The sequence below is a fragment of the Sorex araneus genome, chromosome 1 (genome assembly GCF_027595985.1).
Source record: "Sorex araneus isolate mSorAra2 chromosome 1, mSorAra2.pri, whole genome shotgun sequence".
NCBI lineage: Eukaryota > Metazoa > Chordata > Mammalia > Eulipotyphla > Soricidae > Sorex > Sorex araneus.
The window spans coordinates 184,841,199-184,867,027 of NC_073302.1; the positions used below are offsets into that span (position 1 = coordinate 184,841,199).

The 25,829-nt window shown below is 41.6% G+C and overlaps 1 protein-coding gene across 22 annotated transcripts in view; it reads right to left on the bottom strand.

Annotated features, from left to right (window-relative positions):
• PPIP5K2 (diphosphoinositol pentakisphosphate kinase 2) overlaps positions 1–25,829 on the bottom strand; it is a 74,795-nt gene that overhangs the window by 25,215 nt on the left and 23,751 nt on the right. For 18 of the 22 annotated variants that reach the window (XR_008627947.1, XR_008627946.1, XM_055124039.1 and 15 more), the window contains 15 exons: positions 23,618–23,719; positions 19,346–19,432; positions 18,491–18,566; positions 18,294–18,403; positions 16,193–16,278; positions 15,136–15,261; positions 14,872–14,993; positions 14,438–14,620; positions 12,430–12,571; positions 10,843–11,066; positions 6,371–6,498; positions 5,718–5,832; positions 3,515–3,622; positions 2,827–2,943; positions 354–518 (listed from right to left, as the gene is read on the bottom strand). Coding sequence is in view for 20 of the 22 variants with exons in the window: in XM_055124039.1 (XP_054980014.1) it covers positions 354–518; positions 2,827–2,943; positions 3,515–3,622; positions 5,718–5,832; positions 6,371–6,498; positions 10,843–11,066; positions 12,430–12,571; positions 14,438–14,620; positions 14,872–14,993; positions 15,136–15,261; positions 16,193–16,278; positions 18,294–18,403; positions 18,491–18,566; positions 19,346–19,432; positions 23,618–23,719 (1,891 nt within the window). In the remaining 2 variants the exon portion in view is untranslated. The remainder of the gene's footprint in view (positions 1–353; positions 519–2,826; positions 2,944–3,514; positions 3,623–5,717; positions 5,833–6,370; positions 6,499–10,842; positions 11,067–12,429; positions 12,572–14,437; positions 14,621–14,871; positions 14,994–15,135; positions 15,262–16,192; positions 16,279–18,293; positions 18,404–18,490; positions 18,567–19,345; positions 19,433–23,617; positions 23,720–25,829) is intronic. The other 4 variants (XM_055124047.1, XM_055124036.1, XM_055124050.1 and 1 more) reach the window with 1 other exon arrangement.

A 25,829-nucleotide genomic window follows, 5' to 3' on the forward strand; every position in this document is an offset into this window, starting at 1 on the left:
ATTTTCCTTTTGTAACTACTTAAATGCCAAGTCATACTTTAGAACACAAGTCCTTGGTAAGAACAAATCTAAAATGATATGAAAAAGTGAATCAATTTATCAAGTTATTAGAAAGGAGTTAAATGTATTATTTTTATTCAATTTTGTGGTGAAAACTGTATATAACATCCCAAACTCTAAAACTAACCTTTGTATTTTTTATTGCCAGTGTTACTGAAATTTATCTTACAAATAAAGCTGACGATTAAAATCCTGCCCGTTTCCAAGTTCATAATGAAAGCTGTATTTTCTTTTCTGTTTCATGAACAATACCGTGAGTTTACCTCCTGGGACAGGTTGGGACATGCACTTACTTCATTCGTGGCCACCTTCCTAGACCTGGGAAGGGGAGACTTCCTATGGATATGAATTGGTTCTGATACCAGAGGTTTGAATAATATCATAGCTCGGTCAGGCTCGTCTTTTTTAGAAGAATGTGGTTCATCATCATCGGTCTTAACAGATCTTCTGCCTTCACTCTGCAGGCAAGAATCGGAATGCATATCCTTCATTTCGGCCAGAGCAACAGTGTAGTGGGGAGGACGCTTGTCTGACAAGCTGTCAACCCGGTTAGACCCCCAGCATCCTACAAGGATCCTCTGGGCGCCGCCAGCAGTCATTCCTGAGTGCAGAGCCACAAGCAAGCCCTGAGGACTGTCGGGTGTGGCTCCCCAAACAAAACAAAACAAAACAAAACAAAACCCACACATATTTAAACAGAAAAATTCAGCAAAAATAAAATCTATATGAAATGATATCAGTGCTTAATAAATTTGTTGAAATAAATAAGCAATGATAAAAAAGATATCCTTTTCTTATACAGGATTTTCATCTGCATGAACACCAATCAAAATAATATTTGAACTTACAAATATGACTTAGGTTTAAGATTTATAATACCATAAATAGCATTCACTGATGCACTGAAATTTTGACTGAGCGCTTTGCATGCAGCCAACCAGGGTCTGAACCTGGTATTGCATCTGGTTCCCCAAGCACTCACTCACTATATATGGTTCCCCTACGCTCAAAACCAGGGGTGATTCCTGAGCACAGGCAAGAGTGAGCCCTGAACATAATCAGATGTGGCCTAAATAATCAAAATAAAAGTGGAAAAATGACATCAAGATATTGAATCCAAATGATTCACATAATGATATCTATAATAGGTGAAATCACTATATGCACACAAATTAAATTCAAAACTGAGATTTCACTAAAAAAGCAGAAATCAGAATGGGAATTTTAGAGCTAAAAAACTACTCCAGGTATAAAATTAAGTCCAGTAAGCAGGAAGAAAAATAATGAAAGAATCAATTTGTAAACTGAAACACAAATAAAAATTGTCTGTGAAGCGTAAGAGATATATGACACAGAGGGAGTAAGATACGCAGTAAGAAAGTACGAACACACACTTAACTGAAATTCCAGAAGAGAGAAGGTGATGAAAAAAACAGACTGGGATTGATAGTGCTTCTTATATATGTGATTTGACACCTTGCCGCTTTGTAACACTTGCAATCTGTTGGGATTACGTAAAACTACAAAAATATTCAACCAGAAAATGGCAAGAAGTCTCCATTAGTCCAAAACTAACAGTAGAACAGCAAGAAAGTAAAAAGGCAAGCTATGGAGTGGAAAGGTATTCTCAAACAAATAATGAAGACCTTTAATCCAGAACATATAAAGAACCACAAACCAGTATGGGGTGGGGGTGGGTGGGGGGAATGACAAAAAGACAAAGAAATCTTTCAAAAAAAATCAAAAGCCTTATACAGGCACATCCTAAAGGCCATGGACATACAGGGAAGTGCCAATCCTTACTGGCACTGGGCAAGGTGTAAATTTAAACCACAAGGAGCTAGCACTCCGTACTTTCCCCTCCTGCCAGTAGTTATTTTAAATAAATGCGCTGACAAGCCAGGTCAGTGTCTTTGGAAAACCATTTGGATCTCTCTGCTCTGCTCTGCTTTGTGTGGGGTCCCAGTCAGCAATGCTCAGGGATTGCTCCCATCAGTGCTTGGGGCCTGTGTGTGTGGGGATGAAGCCTGGGCCTCCTCCAGCCCAACTGTCTCTTAAAGTTGAACAACCTCCAGCCCAGCCATTTTCCTCCTAGATATCTATCCTAAAGAAATGCGGACATGTTCACAAAAGACGCTTATTTAATAAAGGCATTCCTCTTTACAACTTTAACTGGAAGCAAAATAAAATTAAAAATATAAAGAAAAAAGTCAAATTTACTCCCCAAAGAAAAAATTACTGGTTTTGCAATTCTCTATTCTGTTTATCTAAGATTCAAAAATAAGAAAAATCAGTATGCGGTGTTAAAGTAGCTTAGGAACTTTGGAGAAGAAACAGAGGAAGTGATTGCAGAGTGGGATAATCTGAGTCTTCCCTAACCTTGGCTGGTGTTTCACATGCATTTCTCTGTGAATATTATCAAGAGAGAGCTTAAGATTTAAATTCTTCTATCAACTGTGCCATAATGTAAGGGTGTGTGGGGGGTACGGTAAGGCTTTGAACTAAATACATATGTAGGGCTAATATCACAATTAAAACTAGTTCTCAATGCAACCACCAAAAACAAAAATCAAGAGTTTAAACACTAGGGGCTTAAAGCCTAAATATTCTAAATGAAAGTTAAATTTATTGGCATTATAACATGCATACCTGAAGAATAGTTAAGTTTTAAGTCATGCTGCTATTGATCTGAAGGGAAAATTACAGTACATAACAGAAAAATCTAGAACTTCAGGAACTAAGCACAGGGCATGTGGTTTTCCTTACCTCTCTTGAGGCGGGTCTGTATCCATAGCCAGATGGTAAATTTTTGTCTTCTTCGCATCCTTTGGCTCCGGGACTAAAGTGTAGTTCAACATGGAAGCGCTCCTCAGATGAAAGATCCTAAACAACGTTACGGAACATTTCTGAGTAAGAAATTGAAGGGGAGGGGGAGAGAAGAGTCCGAGGGAAAGTAATGGGGTCCAGGAGTCAAGGTCACAACAACCAAACTTTGGAATTAAGAGAGGAGGGGGCGGAGGGGTGGGAGGGAACCTAGGGACACTGGTGGAGGGAAGTTGGTGCTGGCTCTGGGATCAGAGCTGAAAAACAGCAAGCCTAAAACGCAACAATAAATAACTGTAAATCACAGTGTCTTAAATTTTTTTATTTAAAAAAATAAAAGCAAAACGAAATAATACAATGGACCATAAAAATTAACTTGCATTTAATCATGATATTTTGTAATAAAAAAACTTTAACAAATAATAACAAAGTTTGGATCTCCTGGATCAAGAAAACCCCGAGACAAAATCTGACTCTTTCAAAATTGACTTCTAATCATAATTAAATTTCAAATGATTGCTAATTCACCTGATAAAGTCATTCACAACTGAAAACAAAAACAAGCAAACAAAGAAACCCAAACTACTTCAAGTTATTCCCCTCTGGAAACACCCATCAAGAACTCAGTTACCTTGTTAGGATCCTCATAAAGCATGATAACAATCTGAGTCATGTAGTTGAGTTCACTGACGACATTCAAATAATCCATAGCACGTTTCCACTGTTCATCCTTTGACTCCTGAACAAAAGGCATATATACATATATATAGTATACCCTTTTCCCCAGATTATGCTGAGATACTGCTTCATTTTCATTGTTTTTCATTGTCTTAGGTTACTCCTGAGTGATACCACACAAACAAAACAAACACTCACATGCACAACCCCACAAAGTAAGGCTGAGGGCAGTCTCTCTTCTGCGGAGTATACTGAGAAATCAAACAGAGAATCTACCTGTGAGGGCAGTACTGTTTTTCCACCATCGTACAGTCTACTATGCAACATGTGCCTATGAGTAAGCAATTCTGATTCCACAGTGATATTTCACAAATCAACAGGTGAAGGCAGATGCAGGCCCCTTGATCTCACCCACTCACCTTCACCTACAGAATCAACAGTCTAGACATATCAACATACAGCATCACAACTAAATACATCCTAAGAAATTAAGAGTTCTCTCCCTAAGTCTAAATGAAGTACACAAAAAAGTGAACGAGGAAAGAAACAGAAGCAGAACATAAAAGACACAAGGCAGTAATCTGTCCTTATAGATCAATAAGCATCCATAATGCACCAGTGAAAAGGTAGTGAAGAGTTCAACAGCCTAAAAAAAGCAATACACAATTACATGCTACTTGACACAAGTTATAAGAACAGATATAGATTTAAAGCAACAGGAATGAGCTGCCTCAAAAAGAAAGGAATAGAGCTCTCATATGACCCAGAGAATCTTGGCAATCTTGGCATCTTTTGGCATCTTTTCCCTTGAACTCCAAACTATTAACTTGAAAAAGTCTTTGAGCTCACTTATGCTCAGTTCGCTGAGTTGATTCAGGTAAGCAGGCTGAAAACAACCACTTAGTTGACAACATGGGTTAACTACTCATTACAGAAAAAGGAAGATGATCTTCATTGACGCAATCAGGAACTCTAATTATTGTTACGACTTTCTTTTTGTTTTTTGAGTTTTCAGGCTGACGCCTGGCTCTGCCCTCAGGCGTCACAACTGTTATGGGCCAGTGATTAGAGTGTACCTTCTATTTCCCCTCTTTTAATGATACTACCTAGGATAATTATTTTGATACAGGGTCATAGGTGGTGGTGCTCAGAGACTACTCCCAGCTCTGGGCTCGGGAGACAAGAAGACGGCAGGGATGAGAACCAACACCCTGCAGAGCCTGCATCTTGCTGCTGCGCTCGAGCTGGTCCCCACAGCAGCTAGACCGTAAGAGTATTGCGGCCTTGCAGGGGCTTAGAGTTTCCTCTGAGGTCAGTTTTTGAATTGCAAAGGAGTGTCCCTGAGCTCTTAAGGAGCTGTTACCAAGGACCCCGTCCTACATCTAATTAACTTAGATGATGTGACAATGTCCAGTTTCTGCTGTATGTGACAGCCCAAAACTGGAGAACTAAGTGAACTTTGCTTAGTGGGAGAGACGTGAATTGTGAGCTCAATGAGCAGACTGTGATAAAGTCTACTTTACAATGCAGCCTACTCCAAGCACTTATAACGTGATAGCAACACTCCAATTGTCTACCCGGCCAAGGAGAGGCACCAACCACACATAGCAGATGTGAGTTCATGTCTGGCCTTGTAGATACTAGGGACAGAGTCCAAGTCCTGTCAATTTTAACCCCTAAGAAGCAGAAATTTGTTGGCTTTGCTTTGTCCCACTGACATCAACCTAAAAAATCACCAACATTATTTTATATTATTTTCTTAGATGCATCTTGTTTAATGGGAAGAGAAATGCCTTTTTTCCCCCTTTTTTGGGTCACACCCGGCGATGCACAGGGGTACAGGGGTTACTCCTGGCTCTGCACTCAACAATTACTCCTGGTGGTGCTCGGGGAACCATATGGGATGCTGGGAATCGAACCTGGGTTGGCCGCATGCAAGGCAAACGCCCCACCCGCTGTGCTACCACTCCAGCACCGAGAAATGCCTTTTAACACCTTTACCTAGCATAATGCTTGGTACATAATTGACCCCTATTAATGATGACAAGTGATGTATTATTAAAATTGTATGATAAACTCTGCTGTGCGAGTGATTTGACTACAAATTAAAAAAAATAAAATGTGTTATGTAATTTTGCATGACTTAATCAACTTACATTACATAAGGCACCATAGCGAAGAATGGATAATAAAGAATGTACATGGCTTTCACTGGTGAAGTATAATCTGGTGCGGACATGACGTTCGGGAGAGAGAACACCTCTGGAATACCTGGGGGTCAAAAGCAAACAGTATCAAAATACAGCTACGTAGTCAAATACTACCATGTCACAAGATGCTCCTATACAACAGAATCCAATCTTGGTAGAAGTAAAAGAACATCGTAGATAAATCTGCCATTATTTCAACCACAACTGAAGAATTATTTTAATAGAACTAAGTGGGACTCAGGTTTCTTGAAGGAAAGTGGGTCACGTTCAGGAAAGAGGACTTTAGCAATTGTAAGGACAAAGGCATCTCAGAGACATTTATGGTCCAAAACAGGGTGCAAACCCCTGACTTCCTGTGAACAATGCATACTCCCTTCCCCTGTTCATTTTCCAACTGGCTCCCAATCTGGAGTCAAAAAGAACCTTTGTGGGAAATTACCTGTTACAGATACCTGGGCAAGCCTTACTTCCACAGTGGGACAAAAGATTTACTCCTGATTTCTTCATAGAAACGTTACTGTGTAACTGAGAGTGGATGCAAGCAAAAGTAAAACACCTATGAAGTGAAATTATGAAGTGAAATTCTGGTAGTTTCTTACACAGGATGGAGTTTATTTACAGTATCATCATCTTGTGTCCTCTGAAGGTCTGAGCGGATTTTTCTAACTAGAGGAGTACAGTAGCCCTTGGCAATCTCCAGTTTCTCAGCTTTAGTTATACCATATTCCTGAGCAAAAAATAAATGAAATTAGAAAAAGAGTATGATGACAAAGAGCTATAATTTATTATAAATGCACCACAGAATTCAAGAATCCCAGTGAGATATTTTTATTAAGCCTTTGGGAATACAATACAACTGCGAGTTATTATTTCTGCTATTGCAAGGACAGTTCTGGGAAGGGATCTGGACCACACCTGGCAGTGCTCAAGGCTGATGCCTGGTTCTGTGCTCAGGGATTACTCCTGGTGATGCTAGGGGACCATATGTGGTGCTGGGAATCAAATCATGCCTGACCATGTGCAAGGCAAGTGTCTTATCTCATCTCTGCTCTCCCACACACTATCCTTGTCCTAAAATGAATAAGCATAATTAAAAAAAAAACCTTTCTGAGTGTGAAACTGCAAAAGCAAATACCTTTTGAAGAGGGGAGTACAAGTGGATGAATATAATCTTTATGGATAGTTATTCAACTCAAATGGAAGATTTAAAATGCAGATATAATTCTAAAAGAAATATTAAGTACACAAACTTTGCTGGGGCACAGAAGAAATAGTCAATCAAATATATGTAACAAAATATAACAGGACTAATGATTTTTACTTGTTCATATGACAAGGCCAAAGAGACTAAGAAGTTATTTAAAAGACTTTGTCTAACTTTTAATGTTTTAGCTAATAGTGAGCAAAATATGCCATAGAATTATTAAATTCAAAGATGCTTAAATGCTCATTGTGAATTGAATCATCACCTATTACAACGGTAATAAGGAATTACAACAAAGGCAAGTGTCAAAGAAACATAGTAAATTGAAGTTGCAATTCAAGTGGGGTAACTTCAACAATGATGGGTATGAGGAGAAAGATCTAAGACTATAGGGCTGGAGCGATAGCACAGCGGGTAGGGCGTTTGCCTTGCACGCGGCCGACCCGGGTTCTAATCCCAGCATCCCATATGGTCCCCTGAGCACCGCCAGGGGTAATTCCTGAGTGAAGAGCCAGGAGTAACCCCTGTGCATTGCCGGGTGTGACCCCAAAACCAAAAAAAAAAAAAAAAAAAAAGATTTAAGACTATAACGGTCAGGAGGAGAAGGAGCAAGCGGGAGCCTGCTGAAGTAGCAAAGAAGCAAGAGGCAGGGAAAGAAGACCAGGGACCAGGAAAAGGAAAGCACTCGCCCGGCTAGGTGCCCTGGGACATCTGCGCAAACGGACTTTCTGGTATCCGCCACTTCCCAGATGGCAAAACACTCCATTGGATAAAAGACCTTGAAGCCGCCCTGCAAGGGCAAGACTGCTGGGTCACAGGTGATCCCCTGCGGACACGGATCCTTGGGGGGCCGCGCACCCACCCTCAGTCCAGCTGGTTCGGAATGTCATCAGACACAGATGACTACAGTCTCCTTTCACCTGTGTTCTTCTTCCTTTTTTCAAATGAATTTTATCACCGGAATTTTTTTCCTTTTTCTGTGCATTCAATTAATATGTCATTTTATTCTCATATTTAATTTTGCATAAAGCCCTTTTAAGACTTATTTTCTGAATCAAAACTTTTACTGAAGTGTTGTAATTTACAAAGATATTTGTGGTTGGGTTTAAGACATAAGGTATTGTAGCACGATCCCTCCTCAGTGTCAACTCCCGCCACCAGTGTTCCAGAACCTTCCCCTGGACCCGCCTCCCCCAGGCCCACCCTCTCAACAGGCACTTCCACAGTTCAGCTGTTTGGGTTCCTGAGTTTCCTGTTGATGCTCCATGGTCTGGACACCAGCTTTGTACCTGAACCCTGCCATGGCCCCTGAGGCTGCTCACTTATCTCCCCCCTCACCCCCACTGCTTCTTTCCTTCTCCTCCCTGTGCTCTGGGGCCAATGCAGGGGTCAGTCATCCAGGCAACTGTGGTCTGAAAATATTATACACGAGATATTTGAGAACAATCTACATTGGCATGATTTTTACTATTACAAAATAAACAGGATGGCTCTACTTTATTATGAGTGAAATCAACCTCTCTCTGTGATTAATTTATAGCTATAACTTTATTACTATTAGGTATATGCAGGGAAAAACAGTGAATATAAGGTTTGGTACTATTTAGTTTCAGGAATCCATTGATGGCCTTGGAAACACATACACCAGAGGAGGAATTATAGTATATTTGCAATGGTGTATACATGTAACTGAGTAAACATGTATGCAGCGAAGAACAATGCTGGAATTAAAACCATCAGGGGAAAGTAATTTTAAACAAGGCATAAGGAAATCCACATTTTTATAAGCTGCTCATCGGAAGAAAATTGGTGAAAGGCATTTGAGCTACAAAAATACTCAAGTGCATGTAAAGACATATGTATAAAGAGAATGAAAAGAATGTGAAGAATCCAGATTTCCAAACATAAAAAGCTGGTTAAAGATGCAATGATATTACAGAACATGGAAGTTAAGATTAATGTTGAAAGAATGGGAGACCGAAGGATAATAGAGAAAAGGGCCAGGAGGATCATTCCATGGCTTGGAAGCCGGCCTCACATGCCGGGGGAAAAGGGATCTGGGATAGAGAAGGGACCATTAAGTGAATGACGCTTGCTCGCTCGGGATGGGAGATGCGTGCTGAAAGTAGAGACTGAGCATGATGGCCACTTACTACCTGTATTACACACCTTAACTTCCAAAAGGAGAGAGTAAAAGGAATGTGCCCGCCACAGAGGCGGGGGGAGGATGTGGAAGGGATGGCGGAAAGGATACTGGAAACACTGGTGGTAGAGAATGGGCACTGGTGGATAGGATGGGTACTCAATCACCGATTGTATGACTGAAACATAACCATGAAAATTTGTAAGTCTGTAACTGTATCTCACGGTGATTCATTTAAAAATATAAAAATAAGTAAATTTGCTGGGAAAAAATATTAAAGCTTTACTGATAGTAAAAACATGTTCTTGATAAGAGAAAAAATCAAATTGAAAAAATGCAAGTTTTATTGACTTCATGTAAATAAAAAATATATTTACTATATATGTATCGATAATATACATTTGAGTAAACTCATCTATATAATAAGACAAAGGGTTCTTCCCTTATAAAATTTTTTTAGAAATTTTATGAAACATTGAAATGTCTTAGCCTTTAGTAATCACACTGGATTTTTTTGGTTATGTTTACTTTTTCTAACTTTATAATGTATATTTTTATAGTGGATTGGAGTGATAGCACAGTGGGTAGGGCCTTGCACGTGGCAAACCCGGGTTCGATTCCTCCGTCCCTCTCAGAGAGCCCGGCAAGTTACGGAGAGTATCCCGCCCGCACAGCAGAGCCTGGCAAGCTACCCGTGACGTATTCGATATGCCAAAAACAGTAACAACAAGTCTCACAATGGAGATGGTACTAGTGCCCGCTCGAGCAAATCGTCGAGCAACAGATGACAGTGATACAGTGACAAAGGCCTTTTTGAGTCACACCCGGCAATTCTCAAGGTGTGACTGCACTCAGGAATATTCCTTGTGGTGCACGAGGGACCATATGGAAGCAAATGCAGGTAGGCTACATAACAAGACAAATGTCCGACTTGCTGTACTACTGCTCCAGCCGCATGAATGCCCAGGGCGTGTATTACGAGGCCCTAGACCAGTTCATAGGGCGGAAAGAGCGTGGGGACAGGGGTTAGGGTGCGTGCCTGGTACCTGGCTGCTCCTGTTCCCAGCGAGGTGTTTCCTCCTGAGAAACACCGAGAAAGACTCCTGCACATGCCAGGCGTCTCCCCACCACAGCCCCCGCCCCCCAAAGCGCAGAATGCCAACTCCATCACAGCACAAATTTCTATTATAGTGTAAACTAAACTAACTGCTGCAATAACTTTAAAAACCTCAGCTCTCACACATTTCCACTGCAAAGAGCTCTCCTATGTGCCCAGTAAAATCACGTGACTTATTTCCTCCTTTTTTCAACTGTCTTGCTAGTTAGTTTACTAGTGTTTCTTATGAGAATCAAATCTTAAAAAGGAATTACAAGCTATCAGATATGATTACATGTGAGATCAGCAATACATTTAAACGCAATTCCTAAGTATTTGTCATATTAAAGTCATGGCTCTGGGGCCCCGGTGATAGTACAGTGGGTCAGGACTTGTCCTACACGAGGCCGACCCGGGTTCTACCCCAATATCCCATATGGTCCTCTGGGCCCGCCAGGAGTGACTACTGTGTATAGAGCCAGGAGGAAGCCCTGAGCATCGCCAGATATGGCCCAAAAGCAAAACAAAAAAAGTTATAGCTGTTATAGAGACATGAAAAGAAACTACCTTTTATCTCCTGATAGAAATTTTAAAAGTATCTGTATGTCAATATAAAAAAGTCACTTACCTGAGGAATAACAATATCTGCCAGGGCTTTGGAAAGCCTATACAATTCCATTGTGTTTTCTAATTTCAAGGAACTATTATGTTGAACATCGTATTTTATACAATCATATATATCAGGGATTTTACTGATGTCGTATCTTCCATTTTTTGTTTTAAAATCCTTCTCCAACTTGGACCATCTGCGTAGCATGAGCTCTAAGGTTTCACTATGGTAAAGCTGAATATCTGAAACAACATAACACAATTAGTAAATTCACTTTGAAAATAAAACTGAGAAGACATGTTAGAAAGTGATGAACAGAAACATTTTTAAATGGGAAAGGTGAGACTGTTAAGGAGATGTAACTAAAGGCGTACACTAATAGCAACCATAGGCTCTATAGACTTGGTTAAAGGTACAAATACATGAATTAGTAAATTAGGCTAATCAACTTACAAACTTTGCCTATGTTACACACTAATCATAATAATCATGATAATAAAGAACAAAACTAGGGGTGGGGGCCAGAGCAATAGTACAGGGGTTTAGGCGCTTGCCTTGGACATGGCCGAGCTGGGTCCGACCCCGGCCACCACACTGGGTCCTTCGAGCCCCGGAGTGATCCTGAGCATAGAGCCAGGAATGAGCCCTGAGCATGCCTGGGCATGGCCCCCAAACCAAGAACAAACAAACCAATGATAACGAAAACTTCATGTGTATATATTTTCAATTCTGAATATTAAACACTCGATGTCCTCATTTTTAAGGCTTCTGTTTGTTTGGGGTCTCACCCAACAGTGCTCTAGCTGCTACCTCCGCCGCCAGCACTGCCAAGGAGCAAACCTCTTCGCAAATGCAAAACACACGTTCCAACCATTTCAGGCACCTTCCCAGCCTCCCGACACTTTTTTTTTAAAGTTTTTTATTACTCAATCACCATGAGGTCCAGTTACAGACTTACAAACTTTCGTGCTTACATTCCAGTCATACAATGGTCGAGTGCCCATCCCTCCACCAGTGCCCATTCTCCACCACCAATGGTCCCAGCATCCCTCCCACCACCCCCACCCTGTCCCTCCACCCCACCCCGCCTCTGTGGCAGGGCATTCCCTTTTGCTCTCTCTATCCTTTCGGGTGTTGCGGTTTGCAGCAGAGGTACCGACTGGCCATCGTGTTCGGTCTACAGTCTACTTCAGCCCGCATCTCCCCTTCCGAATGGGCCCTCCTAGCACAGATGCTCATTTTAGCAGGAAAGAGTTCCTCTCTAATAACATTAAGTTCAGGATGCCAAACTGTTAATGCTGACCTTACAGCTGAAGAGCAATTCATCTTACCCTCTGCTCCTTCTCACTCCGTTGCATTTGCTGCTTAACTATAAAGCGATACTGCACAATCAAATCACAATGTTTCATTACCTCTTACGTGATTGCAAATGGAATAAACCACAGGAGCTATTATTCTTTTGTTAGATATATGTTAACTGATATCATGCCTGCATATTTATGAGAAGACAGATTTCTTAAGACTTGCCATCTTATTTTAAAATGTTACTAGTTATCGGAGAGTAACTTTAATGTTCTAAAAACAAAAAACGAACCAAACATTTACCTGAGGATTTAGGGTCTTCCATCCGATGTCTGATCTGAGATGTCAAACTTTGTATGAGAGAATAAACTTTGTCACAGGTCTCCACGGGATTCTTAATCAAATGCATCGATTTTATAAGGGAAATGCTTCCAGACGGAGTAAGCTACAAACAAGTGATGTACGGACTTTATATGCAGTTCTGCCCAATTGTTTGAGAGAACCATTATATCAATTTTTCTAGTAGCTGAAGAATAATTTACATACCACAAACTAAGATGGAATAAAAAAAAAGGTGGTAAGGAATAAATCTCGGGGCTGAAGCAATAGTACAGTGGTTAGGAGTGCTTGCCCAGCACGCGGCTGACCCAGGGTCTATCGCTGGCATCCCATTAGTCCACGACACATGCCAAGAGAGATCCCTGGGAGCTGAGCCAGGGATATGCCCTGAGGATCACTGTGTGGCCCAAAAACCGAAACAAACAAAAAAGAGGGGCAAAATCTTAGTATTTCGTGCTGCTGAGCAAACACTGTGTCAGAGGCAGAGAACGCCTCGCTGCCCAGAGAAGCCCGCTGGGCCCCTGCAGCTTTAGGGGGAGCAGCAGTAAGGCCAACCACCGGCCCACTGTCCGGGCTGGCCAGGAGTGGCCAGGAGTGCCCCTGCGACCCCAGAACCCCTGCCTCAGAGCTCCCTCTACCCCCAAATACTAAGCCTAAGTGATCACTAAATTATTCACAAAGGAAAAAACGAGCAAAAGTATAGTAGCAATAAGATCAGACGGTGATTGGGGCCAGGGTGATAGCACAGCGGGGAGGGCATTTGCCTGGCACGTGGCTGACCTGAGTTCAATCCTCGGCATCCCATATGGTCCCCCAAGCACCACCAGGAGTAATTCCTGAGTGCAGAGCCAGGAGTAACCCCTGAGCAATGCTGGGTGTGAACCAAAAAGGAAAAAAAAAATCAGACGGTGATTTACTGACTGTGGTTTGTGCAAATCTGGTTCTTAACTCTTGGCAGTGAACACTGTCTTGAAGGATTATTCATATCTAATAAACCTATTTTTTCTTTTATTGAGGGGGTAAAAGTTTGTACCTGAACAGTGCTCAGAGGTATGTGGTGCTGGAGATCCAAACTGCACTGATCACATGCAAGACAAGAGCCTTAACCCCTGAACTATTTCTCCAGCCTCAGGCCTATAATATACTTTTTTCCTTTTTCCTAAGATGGGGTACTTGTGAGGGAAGCAACCTGCCCAAGATCAAATCACTAGGATGTGAAGACATGGATAAGTCAAGAACAAAAGTTAATCAAAAGCGTCAATTAGTACAAAACTCTAAATGAAAACAAAAAAAGAAAACTAACAATGACACCGTGGGGCTTAAAATAGATATAAACTGGGTGTGGAGAGAGCACAGGAGTTGCACTTTTGAGGCCCTGGGTTTGATCCCTGTCACAACTGGACACACAGCAGCACTGGGCACCGCTACGGCACCCAGAACCACTGGGTCAGACAGCTGGGGATGGTGATGAATCCACGAAGCCAGGCTGAGGGGGACAGAGAATGGCTCCCAGGCCTCTAAATACGGCCTGGGATCTGCCACCTGAAACGTGCCACCAAAAAACTGAATAAAATACACACATAAAAATGAAACAATTTCCACAGCACAAAGCTGCAAACTGGGTCAGCAGTACAATGATTTCAAGCTAAACCTGTGACCCATGAACTACCACTCCGGCATGATCTGGACTAGCAGTGGACGACGATGACTCAGACCTTCACCCTGTATCTGATTCTCAGAATCGAAGGCCAGTGCCATCTTGAAGGAACTCTCCCAGAGTCCTGCAGTGGCCAGGGACGCGCTGTGCCGTCACGCACATGAGATGCACACGGACTCACATGTTACGGCTCTAGTAAGATGACGAACAGAGACCAAGTGCAAAGCTCAGGCCTGCACTGTGGCCGGACAGGCGCCTGAGGCTGCAGGCTGGACGGCTCCGAAGGAGGCTCCCCGGCCCAGCGCCGCAACCCACCTTCTCGTAGTCCTCGGCGCCGAAGTCCCTGTCCTTCTGCAAGATCTCGTGCAGCCTCGCCTTCACGCGCTGCTGGCAGCTGCTCAGTGAGTCGCTGTCGCTGTCCAGGAGGCCGTTCATGTTGGCGCTCTTGACCATCTGGACCAGGATGGGCGTCAGCTCGCCTTCCAGCGCCAGGAGCCCCTGCATGAAAGCCAGCACAGATGTCTGACTCAGGCGGGGAAGGTAAGAAGGGGACTGACTATTCTCGCTCCACGCAGAATTTTCTAAGCGACTGACAATCAACTCAGTGATGATCCATTGTTTTCACGCCTTTCTGGGACTCCAAGTGAAGATTCAGATTTGGAATCATCAGATACCGCCTTGGCACAGAACCATTTTCAAGGCCCCACTTAACAGCAAGTTTAGTAACTGTAAGAAATGCTGGCACCTACCTTGGCAAAGGCGGCTGCGGTCATCTGGACACGTCCCTCGTCAGAGGCGTAGATTTTAAGGTCATGCCGGTACGTGCTGTGCAATCTAAGTAAACCACAACCAGGAAACCCTGCATAATCTCCTGAAAATAAATCCTCCAATCACTTAAGCTATATTTTTAGCTCACTGCATTTCTCTACAGAATTTGACACTCCTGAGTGAACCAGAAGTCGGAAAACACAAGGTAGGAACTGAAGCCAGTGACGGGCACAGCCGAGATTTACCTTGACCTCCAGGATACATACACCTGAAAGCTCTTCCCAGCTCCTCAGCCTGCACCCGGCCTGCGGGGGTCAGCTCGCCCCCCCACTTCAGCACCAATAGTAAGGATGGTTCTTCTCGACGGCTGTCTAAAGGACACGTGGAGATGGAAACAAATTTCAGATTTCTTCAAAAAGGACCTCCGATTCTAACCTCTGCTCTGTGCTGAAGCAGAATTCTGGCCGTGCTTTCCCTTAAACAGACTTGGCTTTGTAGGCCTTTGATTTGGGTCAGGGCTATCCCCTACTCTAGCCTCTTGACAAAAATCTTACTAGTGCTCCAAACCCTTTTCTATGCTTTATGAGGAGACTTCTCCACACTTTTCTGCACCACTGCCTTCCCTTTCTCTGTCCCAACAGAGGTCTGCCCGAGGTTTTTCACTTAGTTATGTTAGATATAAGTGATTAAAGCAGTTAGTTAAAAAAATACGTAAACTTTTAGAAGCAACTCCAGAGTAAAGGGTAAGGTAAGAGTTTTCAAAGGAATAAAACCTTTAAAGAATAAAGAACTAAACCTACTAAAGAACAGAGGCACAGTTACTAAAACACCACTCTAGGGACTGGAGCGATAGCACAGTGGGTAGGGCTTTTGCCTTGCAGGCAGCCGACCCGAGTTTGATTCCCAGCATCCCATATGGTCCCCGAGCACAGACAGGAGTAATTTCTGAGTGCAGAGCCAGGAGTAACCCCGTGCATCGCCGGGTGTGACCCAAAAAGAAAGAAAAATAAATAAAAGCCACTCTATTTTCCCTTAATTTGTCACACCGGGGAGCTGTGAAGAGAGTGGGGAGGCGCTTGCCTGCACCAGGCTGCCCTGGGCTCCGTCCCGCACTGCAGCCATCCCTGAGCATCTAGTCAAGAGGAAGCCCTGGGTACTGCCAGGCAAGGCACAAGAAAAAGCAAAGATAAAATGTTGATTATGCCAGTCCCTGAGTGGTCAGAAGAGAGCTTGATGGTAATCAAAAGAGGTATAAACGGGACACACGACTAACATACGAAACAGGCATAAATGATGACATACCCTCCTCTTCACTGGATGTCTTAGGGCAACCGTGGGGGAGATAGGTTAACTGGACTTTACGATTTATTCCAGAAAAATGACCATACCTGAAAAGTAAAATAGTAAAAAATAGAAAATAATTCAGTAATTGTTCCATGTGACCTCCAGGAAATGAAGCCTAAAATTCATATAGAGAATAAAACTAAATCTTATACAGGAAAGGCTCTTCTACTAGTAGTTACTCTGTTCAAATATTTTTCAGACTATTCGAACAGGAAATCTGTATCATTAAGTTATCCTAACCACACTAGAAATAAAAATACAAAACATTTCTCTAAAGAAATGAGACACTTTAAGGTATTATAGAAATGACACAGGATCAAGCATTACAGTATGCAAAAACACAAAAATGTTGTCTAAAAACCAAAGAAAAGATTTCAAGATGTCAAATATGGAACATGAGACTTTAATCCTCAATAGTCTATGACAGAATATCTGAACTTGATATCCTAGTTTGATCTTATTTAAAGTAAAACTAAAACAGTGATTGTGAAGGATGGATTTCTCACCACTAGAAATAACAATCTCATTAGATTTTTAATAATTTCCCCTCAGTTCAATGATTAAGAATAGGAAGATAAAACGGGAAAATAATGTGGAAAAATATAAACCGCATTACAAGTAGTTTGGCTGGTGTGATAGCACAGCGGGTAGGGAGTTTCCCTTGCATGCGGGCATTTGCCTTGCATGTGGTTCGATTCCTTCGTCCCTCTTGGAGAACCCGGCAAGCTACTAAGAGTATCCCGCCCACATGGCAGAGCCTGGCAAGCTACCTGCGGTGTATTCGATATGCCAAAAGCAGTAACAACAAATCTCACACCCATGTTGGCACCCAGAGCGGCTTCTTACAGAAATGCATCTAGACTGTGAGCTGTGCTACAACCCCGTGTCACCAGGGGAGGGATTTTCCCTCTCTACCCTGTTTTCCTGTGGCGAAGATGGTGGCGGTGGCAACACCCGAGTGGCGAGAGCCACCTCCTAAGACTCCCAACCCAGAGGTATGAGTTTGCAGTGACCCAACTCGTAGATCATGGGAGAGGGGGCATTACTGGCACACTGTCCGCCCAGATAAGACCCGGAGCTGCCGCACGCAAAATGGACCCCCTGCTCCTAAAGACTATGATCCGAGAGGTCTTCTAACCCATTTTGGCACCCAGAGCAGCTTCTTACAGAAATGCATCTACACTGTGAACTGAGCTAAAATATCAGAAATCCAAAACCGCGTGGCCCCACGCAAGCTCATAGTCTTCATTCTCAGCAATGAAAAGAAACTATTAAATGATGCCTTTTCAGCAGGCCTGATTGTTGGGGGAAAATTCCAGACAATAATAGTGAGTTCTCTATTGAAATATTGAATGTATTCAAAGTATAGAGAGAATAAAGTGAAGATCATTAGCTACTTAGGTGGGGGGTGGGCAAGAGGGGGTATATTGGGGTTCTTGGTGGTGGAATATGTGCACTGGTGAAGGGATGGGGGTTTAATCATTATATGACTGAGACTTAAACCTGAAAGCTTTGTATTTTTTTTACGGTGATTCAATAAAATAAAAATTAAAAAAAAAAAAACCCAAATCTCACAATGGAGATGTTACTGGTGCCTGCTTGAGCAAATCGATCAGCAATGGAATGACAGTGATACAGTGATACAAGTAGTTATCGAAACCATGTGTTCTATTTTTTAAAAAAAATATATTTATAGCATTATTATTTGAGATATGCTTACATTTGCAGTAAATACATTTACTTATAAAAATATTATTTGGGCCTGAGCACAAAAGATAGATTTTTGCCTTAACGATGGATAACCCCAGTTTGATCTCTGGTACCACATATGGTCCCCAAGAGTAGCACTTGGAGTCACTTCAAATCACCACCAGTTGTGACCCAACACCCTCTCCAATTATACAGTTATTGGAATTTACCATAAATTATTTTATAAATACATTGGAATACAAATGTAGTAGGACAGCTATGAAATAATTGTCATGTTCTATTCCATTTGTGTATATATCTGGTATTTTCCAAACAAAAATTAAACCATGTGTTTTAAAAGTGAACTCACATCTCTAACACAGTCTTAAGTTGTTCAAGTTTTGACTTGTTTTCTTCAATCTCGGAATCATTATTTTGTCCAAGCTCCATAAGAAGTTGGCGTGCAATATCCAGGACTTCCTACAAAATGAATTAATAAAGAACTGAATTTTTATGTAACTCTGTCATTAGCAATTTAAAACTCAACAAAAATGGAAATGCACTTGCCTGTAACTGTTTGGGCTTTTTGAGTTTTAATTTCCCAGATTTATATCCATCACACTTTTCAAAAAGATCAAAGAATCTTATAAAAAAAAAAAAAAGACATTACACTGTTAGTCATTTGCAATAATTAGTTTTACAGCCATATATTTAAATCAACTTTGATAAGTTATTAGACTAGATATGGAAAAATTCTAAATAAAAGATATGGGAAAAATTGGCAGGGTTGAATTTCAAATACTTTCATTTTATTTTACTATATCATGATGCTTGCCTAGTTTGACTGAAAAAAAAAATTATTTCCTCGGGCATATCAATAACCACTAGATGGTTTTCAAGTTTCTTCATCATGGAAACTGAACATAGGATTTAATTACAAAGAATGTATCTTCTCAAGTCAAAGGTGGTACACAGTAAGAAAATCTGTTTCCACACATATTTAATGTTGTACTAGGTTTTTAAATTCTATCATTTCCCCAATCAAATACTGAATAGAAATTTCATGCATATTCATATACAAATTTTCTACTAAAAGCTTAAGTGGATAATAACTCTCAAAAAACAAAATGAGATCATATGCCAACTTTCAACAGAAAACCATTATAGTAATGAATAAAAGCCAGGAAAAGTTGAGGATGTTTTATAGATATTGCCACAATAACTTTCAGATGCCAATCTCTCTCTATATGGAAAAAAAAATACAATTTTCCTTAGTGGATTCTTTTTGAACCCACACTTAAATATCAGTGTCAAGCAATGACAATAAAAAGTTTTCAATGTAACACATTAACTGAAATAGCTAATCTATCAGAAATCTTAAATTATCTCCTAAATATGTTAATTATTCCTCTTAAAACATACTTTTGATGCCTCACTTCCATTTTCATTTTTTGCTTTGGTGTCCGATCCCCATGACGTATGACTGCTATAACACATCTAAGCTCCATCCTAGAATTTACAAAGAATATACTTTCAGTTTTTATTTGTAAGGAATCATTCATATTAATACATTTAATTATGTAATTATTTCTTTGGACGCATCTGTTGCCATGTTTAAGAACTAACCTATAAAGAACAGCAATAGTAACAAGTTTTAATTCACAAATCAAATCCTAAAAGAAAAAACTAATGCATCAAAGAAATTAGATATTGAACTACCTCTCTAAAAATATTTGTTATATATTTATATATATATATATATACATCACTTGTATCACTTGTCATCCTGTTGCTCATTGATTTGCTCGACCGGGCGCCAGTAACGTCTCCATTCGTCCCTGTCCCATGCTGGTATAGCCCAATGGGGTCTGCTCGCTCCAGAAACATGAAGACCCTCAAACCGTTCATTCAGGGTTTTGACTAAGAAGTCTGACCATCTCGCAGGTGGGAGGCTAAGCGATCTTTTGACGTCCCGTGGAATCTAGTCGGTAACAGCTCTACTCCAGCGGCCCATCTGATTTTTGATGCCTTGGCAAACAAGACAGCATCCCTGATTCTTGACCATCGACAGAGGTTGGAACTCTGGCTTCCTTCTCTCACTTGAGGGAAATATGATACTCCAAGCACAGCTCTCTCGATACCTCTTTGGGATACAGAAATAGAGTTCTCATCCTGTTTGCGTAGGGCCCAGGTCTCTGAGGCGAACATTAGCGCAGGAAGAACTGCGGAGTCTAAAAGATGTGCCCGAAGTTGGAGGTCCTTCGTCCTCTTAACCACTTCCTCGACACTTTTGAAGTGTTGACACTTTCCACGCCACTCTCTTCCTCCTGCGCAGTTCCTGCACCAAATCATTCCTCATGTTGAGTTCTCGACCCAGGTACACATAGCTGCTGCATTTGGAGATGTTCGTTCCGTTGAGAGCAAATGGAACATCAGGAACTAGTTCATTTCTCATGAACACTGTCTTTGTGAGATTTATCTGCAGTCAGACTTTTCCACACTCGAGGTCGAAGTCGTGCCACTTGGCTAATGTTTGGTGTTATTAGAACGATGTCATCAGCGAAGCAGAGGTGGTGTAGTTGCCAGCCGTCTATCTTTACTCCCATTCCTTCCCATTCCAGTCATCGCATGATATTCCTGAAGTTGGCACTGAAGAGTTTCGGTGAAATGGTGTCACCCTGCCGAACCCCTCTCTTTACGTTGATGATCACTTCCGTGTAGAATGGTGAGATCCTGGTGGTGAATCCGTAATACAGCTCACGGAGGATCCTGATGTACTGAGTTTGAATGCCCTGTTTGACTAGGGCTTCGGTGACTGCTTCAGTCTCAACAGAATCGAAGGCCTTCTTTAAATGGATGAACCTTAGACAGAGCGGCATCTTGAATTCTCGCAAAACAATGAGCTTGGTCACTGTGTAAATATGGTCGATTGTGCTGAATCCTTTTCAGAACCCGGCTTGCTCACATGGTTGTCCTTCATCTAGTGTTCTGCCAATCATATTTAGGATGACTTGAGCAAACAACTTGCAGATGACAGACAACAGGAAGATCAGGCGATAGTTGCCAATGTCGTGGATGTCTCCCTTCTTGTACAACTGGCCAGTCCTGATGGTTTTCCATTGGGACGGAACCTTGCATACAGAGAGGTAGTGTGTGAAGAGCCGAGCCAGTGTACTGACGAGTACTGGCAGCAGATTTTTCAGGTGTTCAGGTCTGACCTTTTCTGGACAGAGTGCCATATGCTACTTTACCAGCATAATGGCGAGTCAGATTTCAGAAGGGAGGACATTGGGAACGACATATCCATCCTGCAGAACTTGGTATGTGGGTAGTTGGACGTGGCTATCAAAGAGATCCAAGTAGAAGTCGTGAGTAATCCTCTCCACTGCCCTTCTGGAAGACGTGTGATAGATCCATAAGGACATCGGGGGGCAGTCATCTTGGTCTTGTAGTTGGCGAAGGACAGGCGAGTGTTGCGAATACTTTTCCCGGCTTCTGCTGCATCAGCCAACACTGCTGCTCTTCTCTCTTTGAGGTCTTCCTTTATCGCTTCTCTGCACAGCTTTTCGAACTCGGATGTTAGCTTGTGGTTGCCTGAGGCTTGCTCCAAACTACATTGGCCAATGATATCAAGAGTTTCTGAAGACAGGTGTCTTTTTGCGGCTTTCTCACTATATACATAAATAGTGATCCAGAGCGTATGAAATCAAGCTCCCAGAAGTGCACAGCTGCATTTGTGGCTGCACCTCTTACAGCCAAGTTCTCCCACTCAGAGAACCTGGCAAGATAAGAGCATCCTGCCCGCATGGGAGAGCCTGGCAAGCTCCCTGTGGCATATTCACATGCCAAATACAGTAACAATGATGGGTCTCATTCCCCTGACCATGAAAGAGCCTCCAATGTGGCACCGCTGGGAAGAACAAGTCAAGAGAGGCTGCTAAAATCTCAGGGCTAGGAAAAATGGAGACATTACTGGCGCCCGCTCAAGAAAACTGATGATCAAGGGATGACAGTGATACAGTGAAATATATATACTATGTGTGTGTGTATGTATATATGTATATGTTATGTGAAATATATATGTGTATATATGCTATCTCTCTATAAATGACGTTAACTCTGCACAGAAGCAAATAGACTGCAGGCCCAGAACATCATTCTAAGTATTTCTTGCACCATAGGTCTGAAGTAAGATGTTATTAAATCCAAAAAAAAGGGAGAGCTTTAAGTTAGAGTAAGAGGTATAATTTAGTGTTGACCAAACTGAACCTTTGAACACAGCCTGCAGGATTTTGATAAGTTGCTAAAAAAAAAAAAATCCTTTGAAATACAATTTAAAATGACTACGTAAGAACAAAATTAGGGGCTGGGGATACACAGGGTCAGTGGCAAAAGCTCTGCAAGCAAGGGGCCCTGGGTAAGCCCCCAGCGCTGCTGAGCTGCACTGCTGGGCGTGGACCTGGACACCCCAGACATCCCAGTCTGAGTCCCACCATATCTGAGGGCTGAAGCACTCCATCTATAATGTTATCTGACTATAAAATGAAAGGAAATCAGTCTTCACCAAGGCAACTCAGAAGGGGGTGGGCTGAGTTTCCTCCTGGCCCCAAACCTCCAGTACCCAGGCACAGAGCCACGCTCAAGGCCACTCTCCACACGCTCGGACAAGCCTCACCTACGAGGGAACCTGCAGAAAAACCCAGGTATGCGGGACCCACGACTGAGATCTCCAAGCTCACGGGGAATGGGCCGGGGCCTCCTCCCTCAGCTCCCCAGTTTTCCAGGAGCTCAGTAGTCACACCCACAAACTGCCCCAGGCGCCATATAATCCCATCAACAGCCAAGAGCCAGCGACTCTGAAATAAAGCTTCCAGAAGAGAGTGACACAGAACGTGTCGCAGGACTCGTCTAGCCCACGGATGCACCCAAAGCAGCACACATTTGTTTGGGTTTAACATACAAGTTTGTAATCTCTTATATAAAGGCTTAAATGGCCCCAGGATGAAATACAACAATCTTCACACACTTTCCTCTTAGGGTGGTGGGAAGATGCACGGCGGTGGGATTGGTGTTTGAATATTATCTGTAAGTGAACAACTTTATAAAAATACATATAAAAAAAAAATCTTGCTCTTTGTGTCACTGTGAACGAATCTTCAGGCATTATGCTAAGTGGAGAGTCCCATGGGGAAACATAAATGCCAATTCATATTATAGAGTCTTGTGGGGGGGAAAAATGCAAAAACTAAACAGAAACCAACCCTTCCCCACCCCCAAAAAAATCAAGTTCATAGACACGGAAAACAAGACTGGTGGTTGCAGAGGGGCGGGGTAAAATGGGTGAAGGTGTCAAAGGTGTGAATTTCCAGTTATAAGTGTATCACCGTACAACATGACAGCTAGAGTTAATACTATTTCACTGCCTACCTGCAACTTTTGTAGAACAATCCTTAAAAGTTTTAATTCCAAAGAAAAGAATTTTCTAACAATAAGTATGCTAGTTGAGCTTAACTCTTATTATGATCATCTTAGAACATACACAAATATGCCATTGTGTTAGATAATATTAGTTACCCATTATATGTCAACTAAAACAAAAAAAAAAATAAACCAGAAAACCCCTAAAACTTGTTATATAATAGCACAGGCTAATAGAGAAATCCAGGTAGTTATTATGAAAGTAATCAAACCTACATAGTTCCTGATGTGGTTGGCACAATTGGGATATCTTCAGCTTCCAAAGGAATTGACCAGGGGATATGAAACTGTGGGGCAAGCTCTCGCATCACAATGTTGCTTCAAGACAAAAAGAAGAAAAAAAGCACAAATGAGTTTATGAAAAGGGATAAAGAATATGGGACTTAAAGTTAAACTAATGTAGCTGGCACATATAATTAATCCCCCAAATCAATCTTGACTCAGAAAAATTAGAATAGCAACTCTCAACTGATGACTCAGAACCCACTACTGGAATGCCATCAACGTGGAATTGGTTTCCAAAGTACGAATCACAGCCAATTCAAATAGATCGCCATAACTGCATCATGACATACATTCTGAAACCCAGGACCGACTCTTGGTGTGGCCACTCTTAATTTCTCTCCAACTTACGGAATACCTACATAAAGCTCTTCTAAATGTTCATTTAAAAATAATCTTTTATATATTTTACTCGTAGAACAGTATAAAGATGTTTACATAATTCCATACAACTTCATCTATGAATTTTCATTTTTTTTGTTAAATTTCCCACTTATTCAAGTTGTAATTTTTTAATTTAGGCACTGTGTTTTATTATGATACCATTACTGATATCAAAGAAGCCAACCAATCTGGACTAACAAAATATTAACACAGAAGGCTTAATTTGCAACAACAGCTTAGTAAAACCTCAGGCAAGGACTCAATGTCCCCATGGTGAGGTGCAACAATTCTCACAAATTTTCTTTTACTGAAATTCTTTTTGTTTCATTAACTAGTGGTAACAAGCAATATAAAATAAATTACTGTCAAACTGTTACGGAGGCAGGCTTGAAGGGTGACTGGGAAAATGGAGATAATGGTGAAGGGACGGTGACAGAGGTGGTGGTACTGGTGCTGAAATACTGAATGCCGTAAAGGAACATCATGAACAACTTGATGGTGGAGGTAAGATGACAGAGGTGGTGGGACTGGTGCTAGAATAATGAATGCTATGAAAGACCAGCATGAACAACTCTGTAAGCCTCAGCATTTACATAAAATGGGGGAAAATAATGAAAGAAAACAGCAATACTGTAAGGATAGGGTCTCACACACAACACAGTCCCACACTACTCCCTCCAGCAAAGTGCCTCCTTTCCTCTACCACTGTCCCAGTGACCAGCTCCCGTATGATGATCCCATGTTCAGTTTCTCCTGCTGTGGCAACTGTTACTCTGCTAGCATGTTTCTTTATGTCCTACACCTGAGAGATCATTCTCTAGGGGCCCCTCTCTCATGGGCTGCACTCAGCAGAATATTCTCCAGGTCCATCCACGTAAGGGCAAATTGCATGACTTCATCTTCTCTTACAGCTGCGTCGTCATATTCCATCATATATATTACCATGGTTTCTGTATCCAGGCATCTGTTCTTCAGTACTTGGGTTGTTTCCAGATTTGGGATATTGTGACTAGTGCTGATAATGAACATTGGAGTGCAGATGTCTTTTCTGAGTAGAGATGTGGGCCATTAGGATAGATGCCAAGAAGTGGAATTTCTGGGTCAGACAGAAGCTCAACATGTGAATTTTCAGAAAAACTGTAAAAGTCAACATTACCACCAGCAGTGAAGGAGGGTCCGTCTTCCTTCACGTCACACCAACACTGGTTATTTCTGTTCTTTGTGATATGTGCTGATCTTAAGGGTGTAAGATGGTATCTCACTGCTGTTCTGATTTGCATTTCTCCAGTAATGTGATGTGGAGCACTGCTTCATATACCTTTTGCCTATCTGTATGTCTTCTTTGAGGACGTTTTTGTTCATCTCTTCAACCTTGATGCAATAAAATTTTTCCCCCTTTGAAAAAGTTCTATCAGTCCTTTATAAACTTGGGTATTAACCCTTTATCAGATATATGGTAGAATATTTTGTCCTAGTCTGTGAGGCTATCTTTTTATTCTCGTCATTTCTTTCTTCTTATTATCTTAAATTAATAGCCTTTAATTAATAGTCTCAACACCCAAGAGTTGACACATCAAAAGCAAACAGCCCAAGTATGATATATTGACAGAGAAAGCTTCTTGTCCTCAGAGTATGCTTTCTTATTTTTGGTGAGTTGATCAAAATCAAACGTTGCATCTCTAGGACAGTCATAGAGAAATTGTGAATCAGAGGTCTTAAGGTCCAAAGAGAAATATGCTTTGTGACATTAATTTTATATTTC